Source organism: Nasonia vitripennis, assembly GCF_009193385.2.
Source record: "Nasonia vitripennis strain AsymCx chromosome 2 unlocalized genomic scaffold, Nvit_psr_1.1 chr2_random0004, whole genome shotgun sequence".
NCBI classification, from domain to species: Eukaryota; Metazoa; Arthropoda; class Insecta; order Hymenoptera; family Pteromalidae; genus Nasonia; species Nasonia vitripennis.
Genome location: NW_022279610.1, coordinates 1,072,374 through 1,085,143, shown reverse-complemented (window position 1 = coordinate 1,085,143; position 12,770 = coordinate 1,072,374). Strand labels below are relative to the sequence as shown.

The window sequence follows — 12,770 nt, the reverse complement described above, 5'->3', positions numbered from 1 at the left end:
TTTTTAATAAGTTTATACGAACCTCCATCAATTCTGATGTTAGTTTACTAGAATTATTTTTGTACTTATGCAGTACTTGACCCTTGTTTGAGAAATTTACAAAATTCCTCATGTTTATATCGTCTTTGATATCCTTTTTATCCATGTTTTTATAGTTATCAATGCCCACAATTTTAATTTTTAGATTTTTTAACGTATCTTTCATTACCTCACATTCACCCTCTAGGTTATGTTTCAGTACGTCTTCAGTCAACGTAGCACTTTCACTGTTTAAGCAGTTGATGATTAGTTCCTTCTTACTGTTCACAAATAGATTTTTAGTTTGTATCCTCTTTTTGGTAACTAAACACTCTATAACTTTATTTTTTATATCTATAGGTTTATCGCCCACTTGTTGTCTTTGGCACCATTTTTAGCAGTCGTTTTGGAAAGCTTGTCGCCTCAGCATATGTCATAGTAGCTGTAGTACTTTCCTTTTGCTTTACTAACAATTTATATTTCGGTAGTATGTTTTTATCTTGTATTTCAGTAACTAACTGCTTTAGGAAGAGGTTTTCCATTTTAATTAATTTGTATTTTTTTAATTAGTTTGTATTTTTCATCAATGTCAATGTCAAGTTCATCTTGGGCTGTAACTGATACTTCACTTAAAGTTTCTTTTCTTACTTCTTCAGACTTTCTTTGCTTCATTTGAGCAATCAGAAATCTCATGACATTTCATGACTACCGATACCAACATGTATTTTAAATTGCCGCACGTGTTTGAAATATACTAGGTTATAAGTGTCAAATTTACATTTAAAACCACTTATTAGCCATTATATCATGTTTCTTTTCTACATAACTTCTAGTAGAAGTTCAGGCCCATTACCTTTACAGCTACTTTTTTACTATAAAAAGGTATCTTTTTACTGTATTGAGGTTATCGGAGTCCGGATCAAACATTCAGATTTTCATATTTTAAGGTTTACAAATCACTGAAAATAGGCAAAAAATGCAAAAATTGCTTGAAATACCAACTTTGACCAACTATAACTCGAAGCAGAGTGAAGGAATCGCGCTGAAAATTTCTTTTGGAAATAAGGTACAACATGTAGAACATGTATATACAGTTTGAGCAAAAATTATAACTTTCATCTTCGATTTCACAGACAACCACCCATTATATATATATATATATATATATATATATATATATATATATATATTCGCTAGCTTCGCTCGCTAGCCCCCAATTTTAGTTACAGTGTGATTTTTCTTTTGAAAATTTTATTTTCGTGATCGGATGATTACGTTCTGGTTGGTTAAGAATGAACGATCTTATTGTATTATATAAAATTTGTAGATCATAAACAAGTCAAAAAGTAAATCTTTATTGAAATCGAGAAAATAAAAAGAAAAAACTAAAAGTACTAAATTAACGTCGAACTTCTACTGCTGATGGCATTTACAATATATAGTTTTTTATTTTTTCATTTTTTTATCTGAAGCCTTAGGTACATCATTTAGATTTGTATTTTTCGTAAATTTTTTCAAAATTAATTTCGATTCTTTCCATTTTTGATTATATTTTACAATAATAAATAAATCTGGTCCGCCACATTTTCTCATAATAACCATTGCAGCGTTGTTGCATTACCTAGGGCCTCTAATATATGTTGATGATTGATTTTTTTGTTATTATGTAGCATGATGACAAAAAAATCTGTTTTTCATTTTATTATTGCGTTTTGGTTTCATAGCGATTTTTTTATTCAGTTTTTTGTAATAATTTTATCACGAGTTAATAAAAATAATAAATGTGTACATATTTTTTTAAAAACTTTTAGTCTAAGATAATGATCACCGTTTTACGAATGGGGAAATGTATTCGCTGTCTTTCAATGGAAACACGAAAGAGATGTATAGCAATCAACACCTGCGAGTTTATAAAAATTACAGCAGATCCGGAAAAGGATGGAATTTTCCGTCTCGTACTCTGCTTCTTCAAACAGATCACCTCGAGTAATTTTCCGCGGGTTAGGCAACATCATAGCTTCGTCTGTAATATAGGAATGCGTAAAGATTATTTAAAGAAGTGACAGAAAGTCGCCTATTCAGGGACCAATTCATAGAACATGGTTAAGCGCTAAACACTTTTCACGTCTTTCTTTCAAATATAGCCAAAAGTAATCTAGTCATACAACTTAATACACTTTAAGTTGTGCTTATCGAAGCAAGCTCTCATGTTACTGGATGACATCATCCTATATGAACAGAAGATAAATGTAAATAATCAATATCATAATAGGATTACACAAGCAATTGTATGAACAAAATTATTATTAATTATGAGGATGTAAAATGAGGGATCAATGTAAAATTGCTTCCTCCCAGAGGAAGCTTTGTAATAGTAAAGTTTTAAGTTTTGCTAAAACTTCGTAAAAACGCATTTGGAGGTGTTAAGAGTTCGAATCATGCGATTTTAGAAAATGTCCGTGCGGGTGGATGTGTGTGTGTGTATGTACGTATACCGTTATGATTCTGGAACCACGCGACCGATCGTAATAAAATTTGACATGGATATATGTTTTCTGATTCTGAATTCGGGAAAAAATTATTTTTATGATTCTAACCATTTTATGGACATATTATAGCCATTTTTCGATTTTTGAACAAATATTTTTGCTTTTTTTTATGAAATGATTTATACAATACATTTAACAATAGTGTATCTAAAAGGGCATAAGATTGCCTACTTTTTCCTGCATGATTTTCCAGATTGACTGTTCCGTTCAATTGTTATGATAAAAAAGGTGTTTTTTATTTAAAAATTCATATCTATAAAACTAAATAGTCAAACGATTTGAAAAAAATTACGATAATAGAAAACGATAATTACTTGCTGTAAAAATTTCAAACTATTTTAACAACTTGTTTTCGAGCTAAAAATTGAAAACAAAAAATATGGGTTTTCTATGTCGTACGATTACGAAAGTAGAAAGGCTTTATTTATGTTGAAATTCTGGGAAAATATCGATCTTTTGATCACCCTGGCTAGGTTCTTTTTGCAGCTTATAAAACCATTTAATTTAAAAAATATGAGGATTCAAATTCTTTGGCTCTCACCCTGTATAACATGTGTAACTGAAATTTAATATAATGTTTTGTGCAATTTTAGTTTCGGTCACGTCACTATAAAGTGCCGATGCCCTTCCCTTTCTCTAGCTGCACAATGTATTATTTTTCGATACAGTGTGCATAAAAGTCCATTTTACGCACGCACTGCGTGCAATAAATCGCATTTTATGCCCCTTGTATCGACAAAAATAAATGTTCAATACACGTTTGAAAATTGACTGACTCTTTCTTCAACAACATCGAGAGGAATTATGGATACGACGCTCGGCATCTTTTGAAGAGATGGGCTTCCCTACAACAGAACTAGACGAGTGCCAGATCATAACGACAGTTTCTAATTCGATGCAGAACGCATGACACTCAGCCTACATACGTCACCAACATCGCATGTAACCAAAGCCATTTTAATTTTTGCAGCGATTCAGGTAGATCTAAATTCAGTAAAATCATTTCAAATCTACAAAGTAAAATCCTGAACATAGAAATTGAGGACTTTTGCATACACATCAATTATTTAGAACTTGAATCTGAAAAATTAAAAGAACAATTACACGAAATAATACCACATAACGTCATTCAAAATATTTTCGAAAAATAGAATTTGAATAATACCGATCAGCGCGACAAACTCAACAAAATCTATGACAAAAAATTTTGTAAACATATAACGACAAATACGAACTCCGAATCGAATTGCGAAAAATGGTTCAAAAATCTCACCAATATAGAGATACCAACCGTTGCACAATTTTTAATGTCACTAGAACAAAATTCAATCCAAAAAGTGAACTCGATGACACAAAAACAATCGAATGCATAAGAAATATAGAAAACTTGATTACTTACAATAATTTACCAGATAAAATCGCCAAAGACATACGAAATATAATGATAAAAAAAATCAGACAACACCGACACAAAACTAAGCACACAAAAATAGAAGACACAATTTTTAAGAAAAAATAACACTAAAGATTTTATTAAAAATGACAAAAACATCATGTTTACTTTAGCCGATAAAGGCAATGTGACCGTTCCGATGCTAAGATCCGATTACATCGGAAAAATGGAACTACAATTGTCAGACAAATATACATACACGGAAGTAGCAAAAAATCCAGAACAAAGTCAATAAATGTATGAACAATTGGAATACTAACGGCTTTTTCAGAAAAAAATACAGTAAATTTAAATTCACACAAATAGACACCACTTTGCCAAAATGTTATAGTTATGATTTCATAGAAAAAATAAAAAACATAGTAGTCCCACCGAACCACCGCTTAATCAGCCTCGATGTAAAATCACTCTATTCCAACATTGACAAATCATTAGTCTAGAAGAGCATTAAAAAAAGATATATACAAATTGTACGGAAATCCGAAATACCTCTCAGTAAAATCTTGTTCGCTCGTGAATTACTTACGGAGAAATTTTTTCAATTTTGTTTATTCAATTCAATGGCAAATTCTATAAACAGCTGTTCGGCACACCAATGGGCTCTTCAATTTCGGGTCTCTTCGCTGACATAGTCATGGATGATCTCGAAACGGATTGACTATCGTTCAAACCAACATTCTTTTAGCGATATGTCGACGACATTATTGCATGTGTGCCGAATGACAAAATCGATGGAATTTTAAAAATCTTCAATTCTTATAACAATAGACTACAATTTACTCGCGAGACTGAGATCGATAACTCCATTAGTTTTCTAGACGTTCTATTGATTAAAGACAAAGGAAAATTAATAACTGATTGGTACACCAAACAGACTATCTCTGGCAGATTTTTAAATTACACATCACAACATCCTATGTCTCAAAAAATCGCCATGGTATATAATCTTGTCGATAGAGCGATAAAACTATCTAATAGGAAATTTTACAATAAGAATATTCAAAACTTACTGCACGAAAATCATTATCCAACCGCCTTCGTTAACAAATATATACAAGACAGAATGTCGACGATAACATCGAATACATTCTCGAGGCAACAGATTTTAGTTTGAATGTTTAGAAAATGATTTATACCCAAAAAGATGGCATAATAAGCAAAAAAAAATAAATTAAAAAATTTAGTATTTACATCGCCGAATCATTTCTAAGCATTCAAATTAAAATCTCTTTATTTATACTAAAACTATAGGTGTTTAAACTATCCTCCTGGAATTTGACCCAAAAGAACCATTTGTACACTTGGAATCCTACGGACAGTGAACAAATTCACAAAACATTGCACCGAGTGCCACAATGGCCTAGCAGGGATAATTAAGCTTTTAGCACGGTATAGTTAATGGTATTTATACTAAATATCACTAAAAACATTTCAAATGATTTACTTTAATTTTGTCATTTTTACTCATAATTCTTTTTCTAAGGATTTAAAGGTGTTGTGTCCTCTTAAAGAAAGACGATTCTTTTAATCATCACATCTCTTGAAGAAAGCATACTGTTAATAAAGTTGGCAGCGGTTTCTAGATTGTTGTTGTGTCTCTGACGTTTATTCATCTTGAGTAAATATGCGACTAAGTGTACAAATTTTTAGACACCAAACAAGTAGTAGTGATTCGATGTAACGCGCATGCGTTCTAAAGAATTAAGAATAGAAACGCTGGCTCATAAAAAACAAAATTTACTGTCACCAGTTTTCCTCGTCCTTCAAAACTTTCTTTTTACCCAAGCTCATAAAAATCTGAGTCTTACCAATCCTGAATAATAATCTTGGAACGAGTGAAAGAACTCAGAGTGAGTTCCAACAAAAGGAAAGGGTTGAGTGAGTGAAGGGTTCTTTTTAATTAACACACACGATTTCGCGGTACACAAAAAGCACTTGCTTTGGCGTAAAAACCCTCACGGTTTAGAGGGAAAAGCCTCAGCAAGTGTAAGCTTTATTGAAAATAAGGAAAGGGAAACTATACAAATAAAAGAAAGAGAACAGTGACTCTAAAAGAGAAAAAACTCAAGTGAAAGAACGCACGCAAACGCAAAGACGCGAGGTACCTTTTCCGCACGCAGAGAGAGCTCTCTTACTTCAAAGACGAACGCAAAAACCGCCGCTGAAGAGGGCGTTGAGCAGGCCTCGTCGTAGTCCGCCGCTACTTCCGTCCTGGCCTGGAGGTCTGGAAGCCGGGCCTGGGGAGCGAAAGGATGGTCCGCAACCGTGCACCAAGCGCGCCCCGACGTCTCGGGGAGCCAGACGCTTGGCACGAGGGCAACAAGGGGTGTTGCCGCTGTTCGCTCGCCCCGAAGGAGTCACGTACAACACGTGGACACCTTCGCCAACAAACCTTAAGACTATCGCCTCGAGGCACACTCACACACTCGCACAAATACACACACGCGAACGACGCGATCGCGAATTTTCCGCTAAACACTACCAACACGGCGCAGAACGAGGTGAACAGTGATAGCTCTGAGAAGAACAAGTCACTGGCTCACCGTCAGAAGACAAAAAAAATCGAAAAGCGTAAGGAAGCCAAACGTGCGAAGCGCTAGGCAGTCCGAACAGGAATCCGCGCGCGCAGGCCCTTCGCGCGCTCGCAAGCGGGGCCGGCGGCGCGCAACTCGACGCATGCGCGCGCGCTCTCAACGTCGCAACGGAGAGCGAGCAGCGGCGCGAAATTCAAAAAGCCTAAATTTACACACTACTTGAACGAATAAAACGAACTGAACAAATCCCTAAGGTCTCCAACCAACCGTCAAATGCGGGAACTCTTCTGCGCAGTGTATGCACAAATGTGCTAGAAAAAAATCAAACACTTGTGCACGTACTAGGTCCGCACGTGCGCTTTAGGAATGCTCCGAGACACTTGCTACCAGATTTCACCACTCCAATTCACCGCTGGTGCTCTCACCACCATATCTACCAATACGAACCACACATAGGCTAGTAAGCATAATGAGCAACTAACATTTATTTAAACATACACGCAGAATTTATCTAAATATATGAATATGAGATCAACTACTTACAGCCCACACATACTCCACACACCATTCACAGTCGTATAGAGAACATGCAAAACTCATTATATTTATTTATTCAGTTATTATTTTTTTAACAAATTATTATTTATTGATAATAACGCACACCGTCGCTACTACTTTCATATCGGTCGTACAGCGAGCTCCTACTCTCACCAGGCAAAGATTATTTATTTAAAAAATTATTATTATAAATAATCATATACAGTCCCCACTAACCGCCCTGGATGTCAGCTGTATCGCGAGATCATACCAAACCCAATCAACCCCTTCGCCCGCAACGTCAGCCGTACTGCGAGCTCGTATCCACCCAACCGCCCCCTCCTCTCAGGCCTCACGACCCGGGAGAGCGAGCACCATAGCCTCTATGTGACAGCTATATCGTTACCTTTGGATTTGGCGCCAGATGACGACGGCCCCTTGTCCGGCGGAAACGTTCCCCTACTACTGGCAATGGTTTCTGGTTCCCAGCCCTCGTATTCACTAACAAGGTACAGTCGGTGGCAGCAGATACACTTAAGTCAGGAGTTTTAATGCCTCGGGAGTCGGGACTTATAAAAGCATTTACAAAATTGAGATAGCGAATATCGCGGCTGTCCAATCAATATTGACTACACTAAGGATTGACGCGTATGTTTTACAGTAGTAGGTAACCATATACACGCACTCTCTGCATGAATGCACGGTTTCAGATGCACAGTCTCGATGAAAAAATTATTTTGGTCGCGTAATACGGTATAAACATGTCACGTTACATAATATCGAAATTAAGTAATTATATAAAAATTAAGTTATTGTAAAATAAAAATTGCATCATCATCATAATTGATCAATCTAGAAAATTATTTTTGATTACGTTATTTTTAGATTTTATAGATATCGAAATGCCGAAAAAATTACCGCATTTAACACTAAGTTAATTCAAAACATCGTTGTTGATTATGTTATTTTTTGTTTTTAACCGTAATGGGACAAAATAACACCATGAAAGAACGTAATTAAATAACGTCATTAGAGACGTCATTATTTTCAAAAAATTTATGAATTATTCTAAGTTTATCTCTAAAATAATGTATCATTTAATCTTCAGTTAATAACCGAAGGATTTTGTGCTGAAAAAGCTATTGCAAACAGAGCAGAAACTAGAGCTTTACAAACAGGAGATGTGTCCTACAAAGGAAAAAGTGCAGAATCCACATCAGTAGCACGAATGGAACTCGAAGGTCTTTCATCGGAAAATAAAATAGCAGCAGCTCAAGTAATTTAGATTATTTAATTTAATTTGTTATGTTTCATTTTTTCTTTCTGACATTTACAAATGATTAAGACCATTCGAAACTATGATAAACTAATTGTGTAGACGAGCTAGGCCAAATATGCTTTTTTTTAATGCGAAAAACGTTCTAATATGTTAGATTGAATATTAAAAAAAAAAGTTTAGATTTTAGAACGAGCTATAAGTTTACTAAGACAATGTAATCTAAAGAAAGCATTGAAACATTACAATTAATCGTGGAAAACATAAAAATTTGGTTCATTTTCGTAGTCGTACATTATTGTATAATTTTGTGTCTTATTAACTAAATAAATAGAAAAGTTTAAACTTTGATAATTTGATGGTTATAAAGTAAATAGGAAAATTTCAATGTTTTTACTCTTATAATGCACAGCGCATGACTAGTGCACTTTTCTAGGTTAATTACAAGAACAAAAAACCGCTGCCAATTCATTGGCACGTAGCTTCCTCCAACTAAATTTATAAGTCCAATAAATAAAATATTGTTTTAATATATCTATATATCTACTTGCTAATGTATGGGGCGATTTTTGATACACAATTTAATAAAAGTTTTGGATAGTTCATTGTCCAAAAGTTTGCAGACCCCTCTGTTTTCTTATTATAGAATACGAACACTGTTGTCAATTTTTTTTCACAGAAATTCACGCATGTTTACATGTGTTCCTAACCAACCTAACCATCAAAACAGCAGGTCATTCATTAGATAGATCGCTGGCGCAATTTTCAAGAAAACTTTGAAGCATTTGACTACATTGTTTTAGAGATATAAGAAATCAAAAAATTTTCAAAAAAAAAAAAAAATTGAAATCTTATAAATAAACTTAGCCAAAACACATACAATATCTACTTTTTCCCGAAATCTCAAGTGCAGTAAGGCCTTTTTGCGTCCGTAATCGAGGCAAAAAAAAACTCATTTTTTTCATTTTTCGATTTATTACTGAAAAAATAAGTAGTCAAATCACTTAAAATTGTAATGGGGTATAGTTTGACACGTGACCCATTGACATAATTTTTTTCGCGAGGTTATGACGTTTAGTTTCAGAGATATGAATTTAAAAAAAATTTAATTTTTTAATGATTAGTTTTTATAATCATTAACAATAAACACTAGCAAAAAAACATACGTAGAAACATACGTATCTTTTAATTAATGCAGAAAAAATTCGATATTTTCATACTAATAGTACAAAATTAATTGCAAAAAAATACTGAATACAATTCATCAGATGTGGTCCAGATCAGATGATGCTGGGGATAATCACGATAAGTATATACAAGTGATAGGATATATATATATATATATATATATATATATATATATATATATATACACACGTATAGAACAATGTATTTCGGGAACTATGTCGATCCTCCACGTTGTTTTATAGTACACTTACCTGGTGCACTTCTTCGTAGACGATTGCTTACACCTGGACATCGTCTACGAGATGTGATGGATGTTTGATGGTTGTTTTGACCGATACTTGTTGCATTTTATGTAAAAGTGTTAGGAATAAAAGTACAATGAAAAAGTGACGGGCCCTGGGCTTAAACCGAGATCCTCTGGCTTACAAGGCAGACGTTCTGTTGTCACGCCACAGCCGCCACCCACATTGCACTTTCCTACTCTCTCTATCTTATAGTAATTAGACACCGGTGACGTGTATCCACACACCTGGACATTGTATACGAGATGTGATGGATATTTGATGGCAGTCTTGATCGATACCTTGTGAATCCATCCTTAGACAATCTCTTGTCATTCTGGAAGTCATCCTGACACCTGGACATTGTTTTCAAGATATGTCGACTATTTGATAGTAATTTTGATCGATACCTGATGCATTTATCCGTAGTGAGTGTTCTGTCACCGTAAGGTTCTTTTTAGGCACGACCGCGCGACGGAAGTGCCTTATAGTTTTATCATCGAAAAATGTATGAGATGCGATATCTCACGCAATATTCGACCGATCGGGCTGAAATTTTGAGAAGAGTCCCCTCTGCACAAACCTAGATACTAATTTTTTTATTTCGATCGTCTACATTTTTAAATGCGGGCACAATTTGTTCAATTTTAGCGTGTTTTTTGAATAAAAATTTTGGTGTTACACGATTATCTCTAAGAGACTTTTATCAATTGGGCTAAAAATTTGTGTGCATAGTCCTATATAATAGTGTGTATAGTGTATATAATAGTAACCGCTAAAAACGGTTTTTTGGCTCTAACTCGAATTCTATGCATTCTACAAAAAAAGTTATAGAGAAAAGTTGTAGATCTCAAATAACTACAACCTTCTCCTTACCACACTTAAGCGTGAAAATGCTTTTTATTCGAGTTAACAGGCCAAAATAGATTTTTTTATAGCAACAAACTAGTATTCATCATAAAACTTTGAGGCTATACATTATAGATAAAAACCTTATATGTAAAAGTTGTAGATGTTTTAAAAACACAATTTTTTACCGTGACAAACATTATTTCAAAACGCTTATACATAAACAACAACCCTAGAAACGATTTTTGGTACATATAATTGAATAACAATTTCGGTGTGACACGCCCTATCTGGCCCAAAAGCTTTAATTGATTGCCTGACGCTTGTGCTTCGCGCGAGCGTCGGTGGATCGGGCGAGCGCGCAGCGCGAGCGTTAGCGGTCGTGCCTTACACGCAAAACGCGAAGCGCTTTGCGCGCCTTGCATTGCTTCAAGATGCAAGGCGGCAAGCCACCGTGGCCTTAGGGCTGCGTATGGCGCGCTAGTTAGATCCAAAATATATATTTTAGTCTATTGTATATTCTTTATATGATATGTACTTTTATTATGTATTTAAATCAATTAGATATAATAATGATTTTGTTGACATGCATAATTTTTTTTTATTATTATCTGCATAATTTGCAATTTTTAACGTCTTAATTAACCAGTTATTATTATTGTAAAATGTGCAAAAAGCAATGGCGATAACTAAGCTAAACGAATCCTAGTGTACATACAATTTATTTTATACCCTGTAATCCAAATATCTTCCGTAGTCGATATTCGCTTCGAAAACTATATTGCTGACAACCTACAATTGGAATATAAATATAACATTAATATCGAATTAGCCAACCGTTCACCGCCAAGCATATTAGTTAAAAAAATTTGCGATTGATTGGTGTATTCGCCATTTTGGGTGGGAAAACTATTTTCAATGATTTATAGTTCTTAAACAACGAATTTTTCACTAAAGGCATACTGAATATTTTTTTTCTAAAATTTTCTCAGCTTTTTAATAAAAGTTTTCTTATAGCCCTATATACAGGGTGATTCTAAAACAATACAATATTTATATGTATATCATTGTGATCAACGTAAAAAACTGAGACTAGGGGAATTAGTCCAAAAATTTTTCTCCACTTTTCACTTTTCAGTCAGGAAAAAAAAATCCCCCCACCACAGCGCCCAGCAGAAAAGCGTGTGAGGGGAAGTGAGCGCGGTGGCCGCGGCGCGGTTGCTAAGGAGGTCGGCGGCGGCGAACGGAGTAACACAGAGAGCCGAAGAGATCGAAAAGCGCAATTCTTTCGCACGAGAAACACTTTCCGCGGGCCTATCACCGGGACTTTATGCGGAGCTTTCTGCGGCTCTTTCCACGGGCCTATTAGTGGGACTCGCTGCAGCTCTTTCCGCGTGCCTATGCGCGGGTCTTTATACGGAACTTTCTGCAGTACTTTTCACGGGCCTAACAGAGGGACCTTATGTGGAGCTTTCGACTGACAGCCAAAAGCTCCGCATAAAGATGATGATAAGTTCACATAACGTCCTGCCGAAAGTTTTGCATAAAGTCCCGCTGATAGGCCCGCGAAAAGTCCCGCAGGAAGTACCGCATAAAGTCCCGCAGGAAGTATTACATAAAGTCCCGCTAATAGGCCCGTAAAAAGTCACGCAGGAAGTACCGCATCAAGTCCCGCAGATAGGCCTGCATAAAGTCTCGCAGAAAGTATTGCATAAAGTCCCGCTAATAGGCCCGCAGAAAGACCAGCAGAAAGTACCGCATAAAGACCTGCTGATAGGACCTCGGAAAGAGCCACAGAAAGCTCCGCATAAGGTCCCGCTGTAAGTCTCGCGAAAAGTACTTCAGAAAGCTCCGCATAAAGTCCCGCAGATAGGCCTGCATAAAGTCCCACAGGAAGTACCGCATAAAGTCCCGCTAATAGGCCCGCATAAAGTCCCGCTGATAGGCCTGCGGAAAGTGTTTCTCGGTCGATTTGCCAGTTTGACGAAGGGCAGCTCTCGCCGTTTTCTAAATTTACGCTCTAAAAAAAAAACCGTATTTTCCGGGTCTTGACGCAGATCGAGCTCCTCGTGCCGTTTGCCAGTG

At 35.6% G+C, this 12,770-nt stretch overlaps 2 protein-coding genes across 6 annotated transcripts in view; both read left to right on the top strand.

The window, feature by feature from the left end:
• Positions 1-12,770, top strand: part of LOC107981889 — a 1,212,633-nt gene that overhangs the window by 194,701 nt on the left and 1,005,162 nt on the right. The gene's annotated exons all lie outside the window — the stretch shown is intronic.
• LOC100678982 (sterile alpha and TIR motif-containing protein 1) overlaps positions 1-12,770 on the top strand; it is a 275,936-nt gene that overhangs the window by 152,915 nt on the left and 110,251 nt on the right. For 3 of the 5 annotated variants that reach the window (XM_032601496.1, XM_031924052.2, XM_031924053.2), the window contains one exon: positions 8,200-8,367. The exons of the other annotated variants lie outside the window; for them this stretch is intronic. In XM_032601496.1, coding sequence (XP_032457387.1) covers positions 8,200-8,367 — 168 coding nt within the window. The remainder of the gene's footprint in view (positions 1-8,199; positions 8,368-12,770) is intronic. 5 annotated transcript variants of the gene reach the window in all.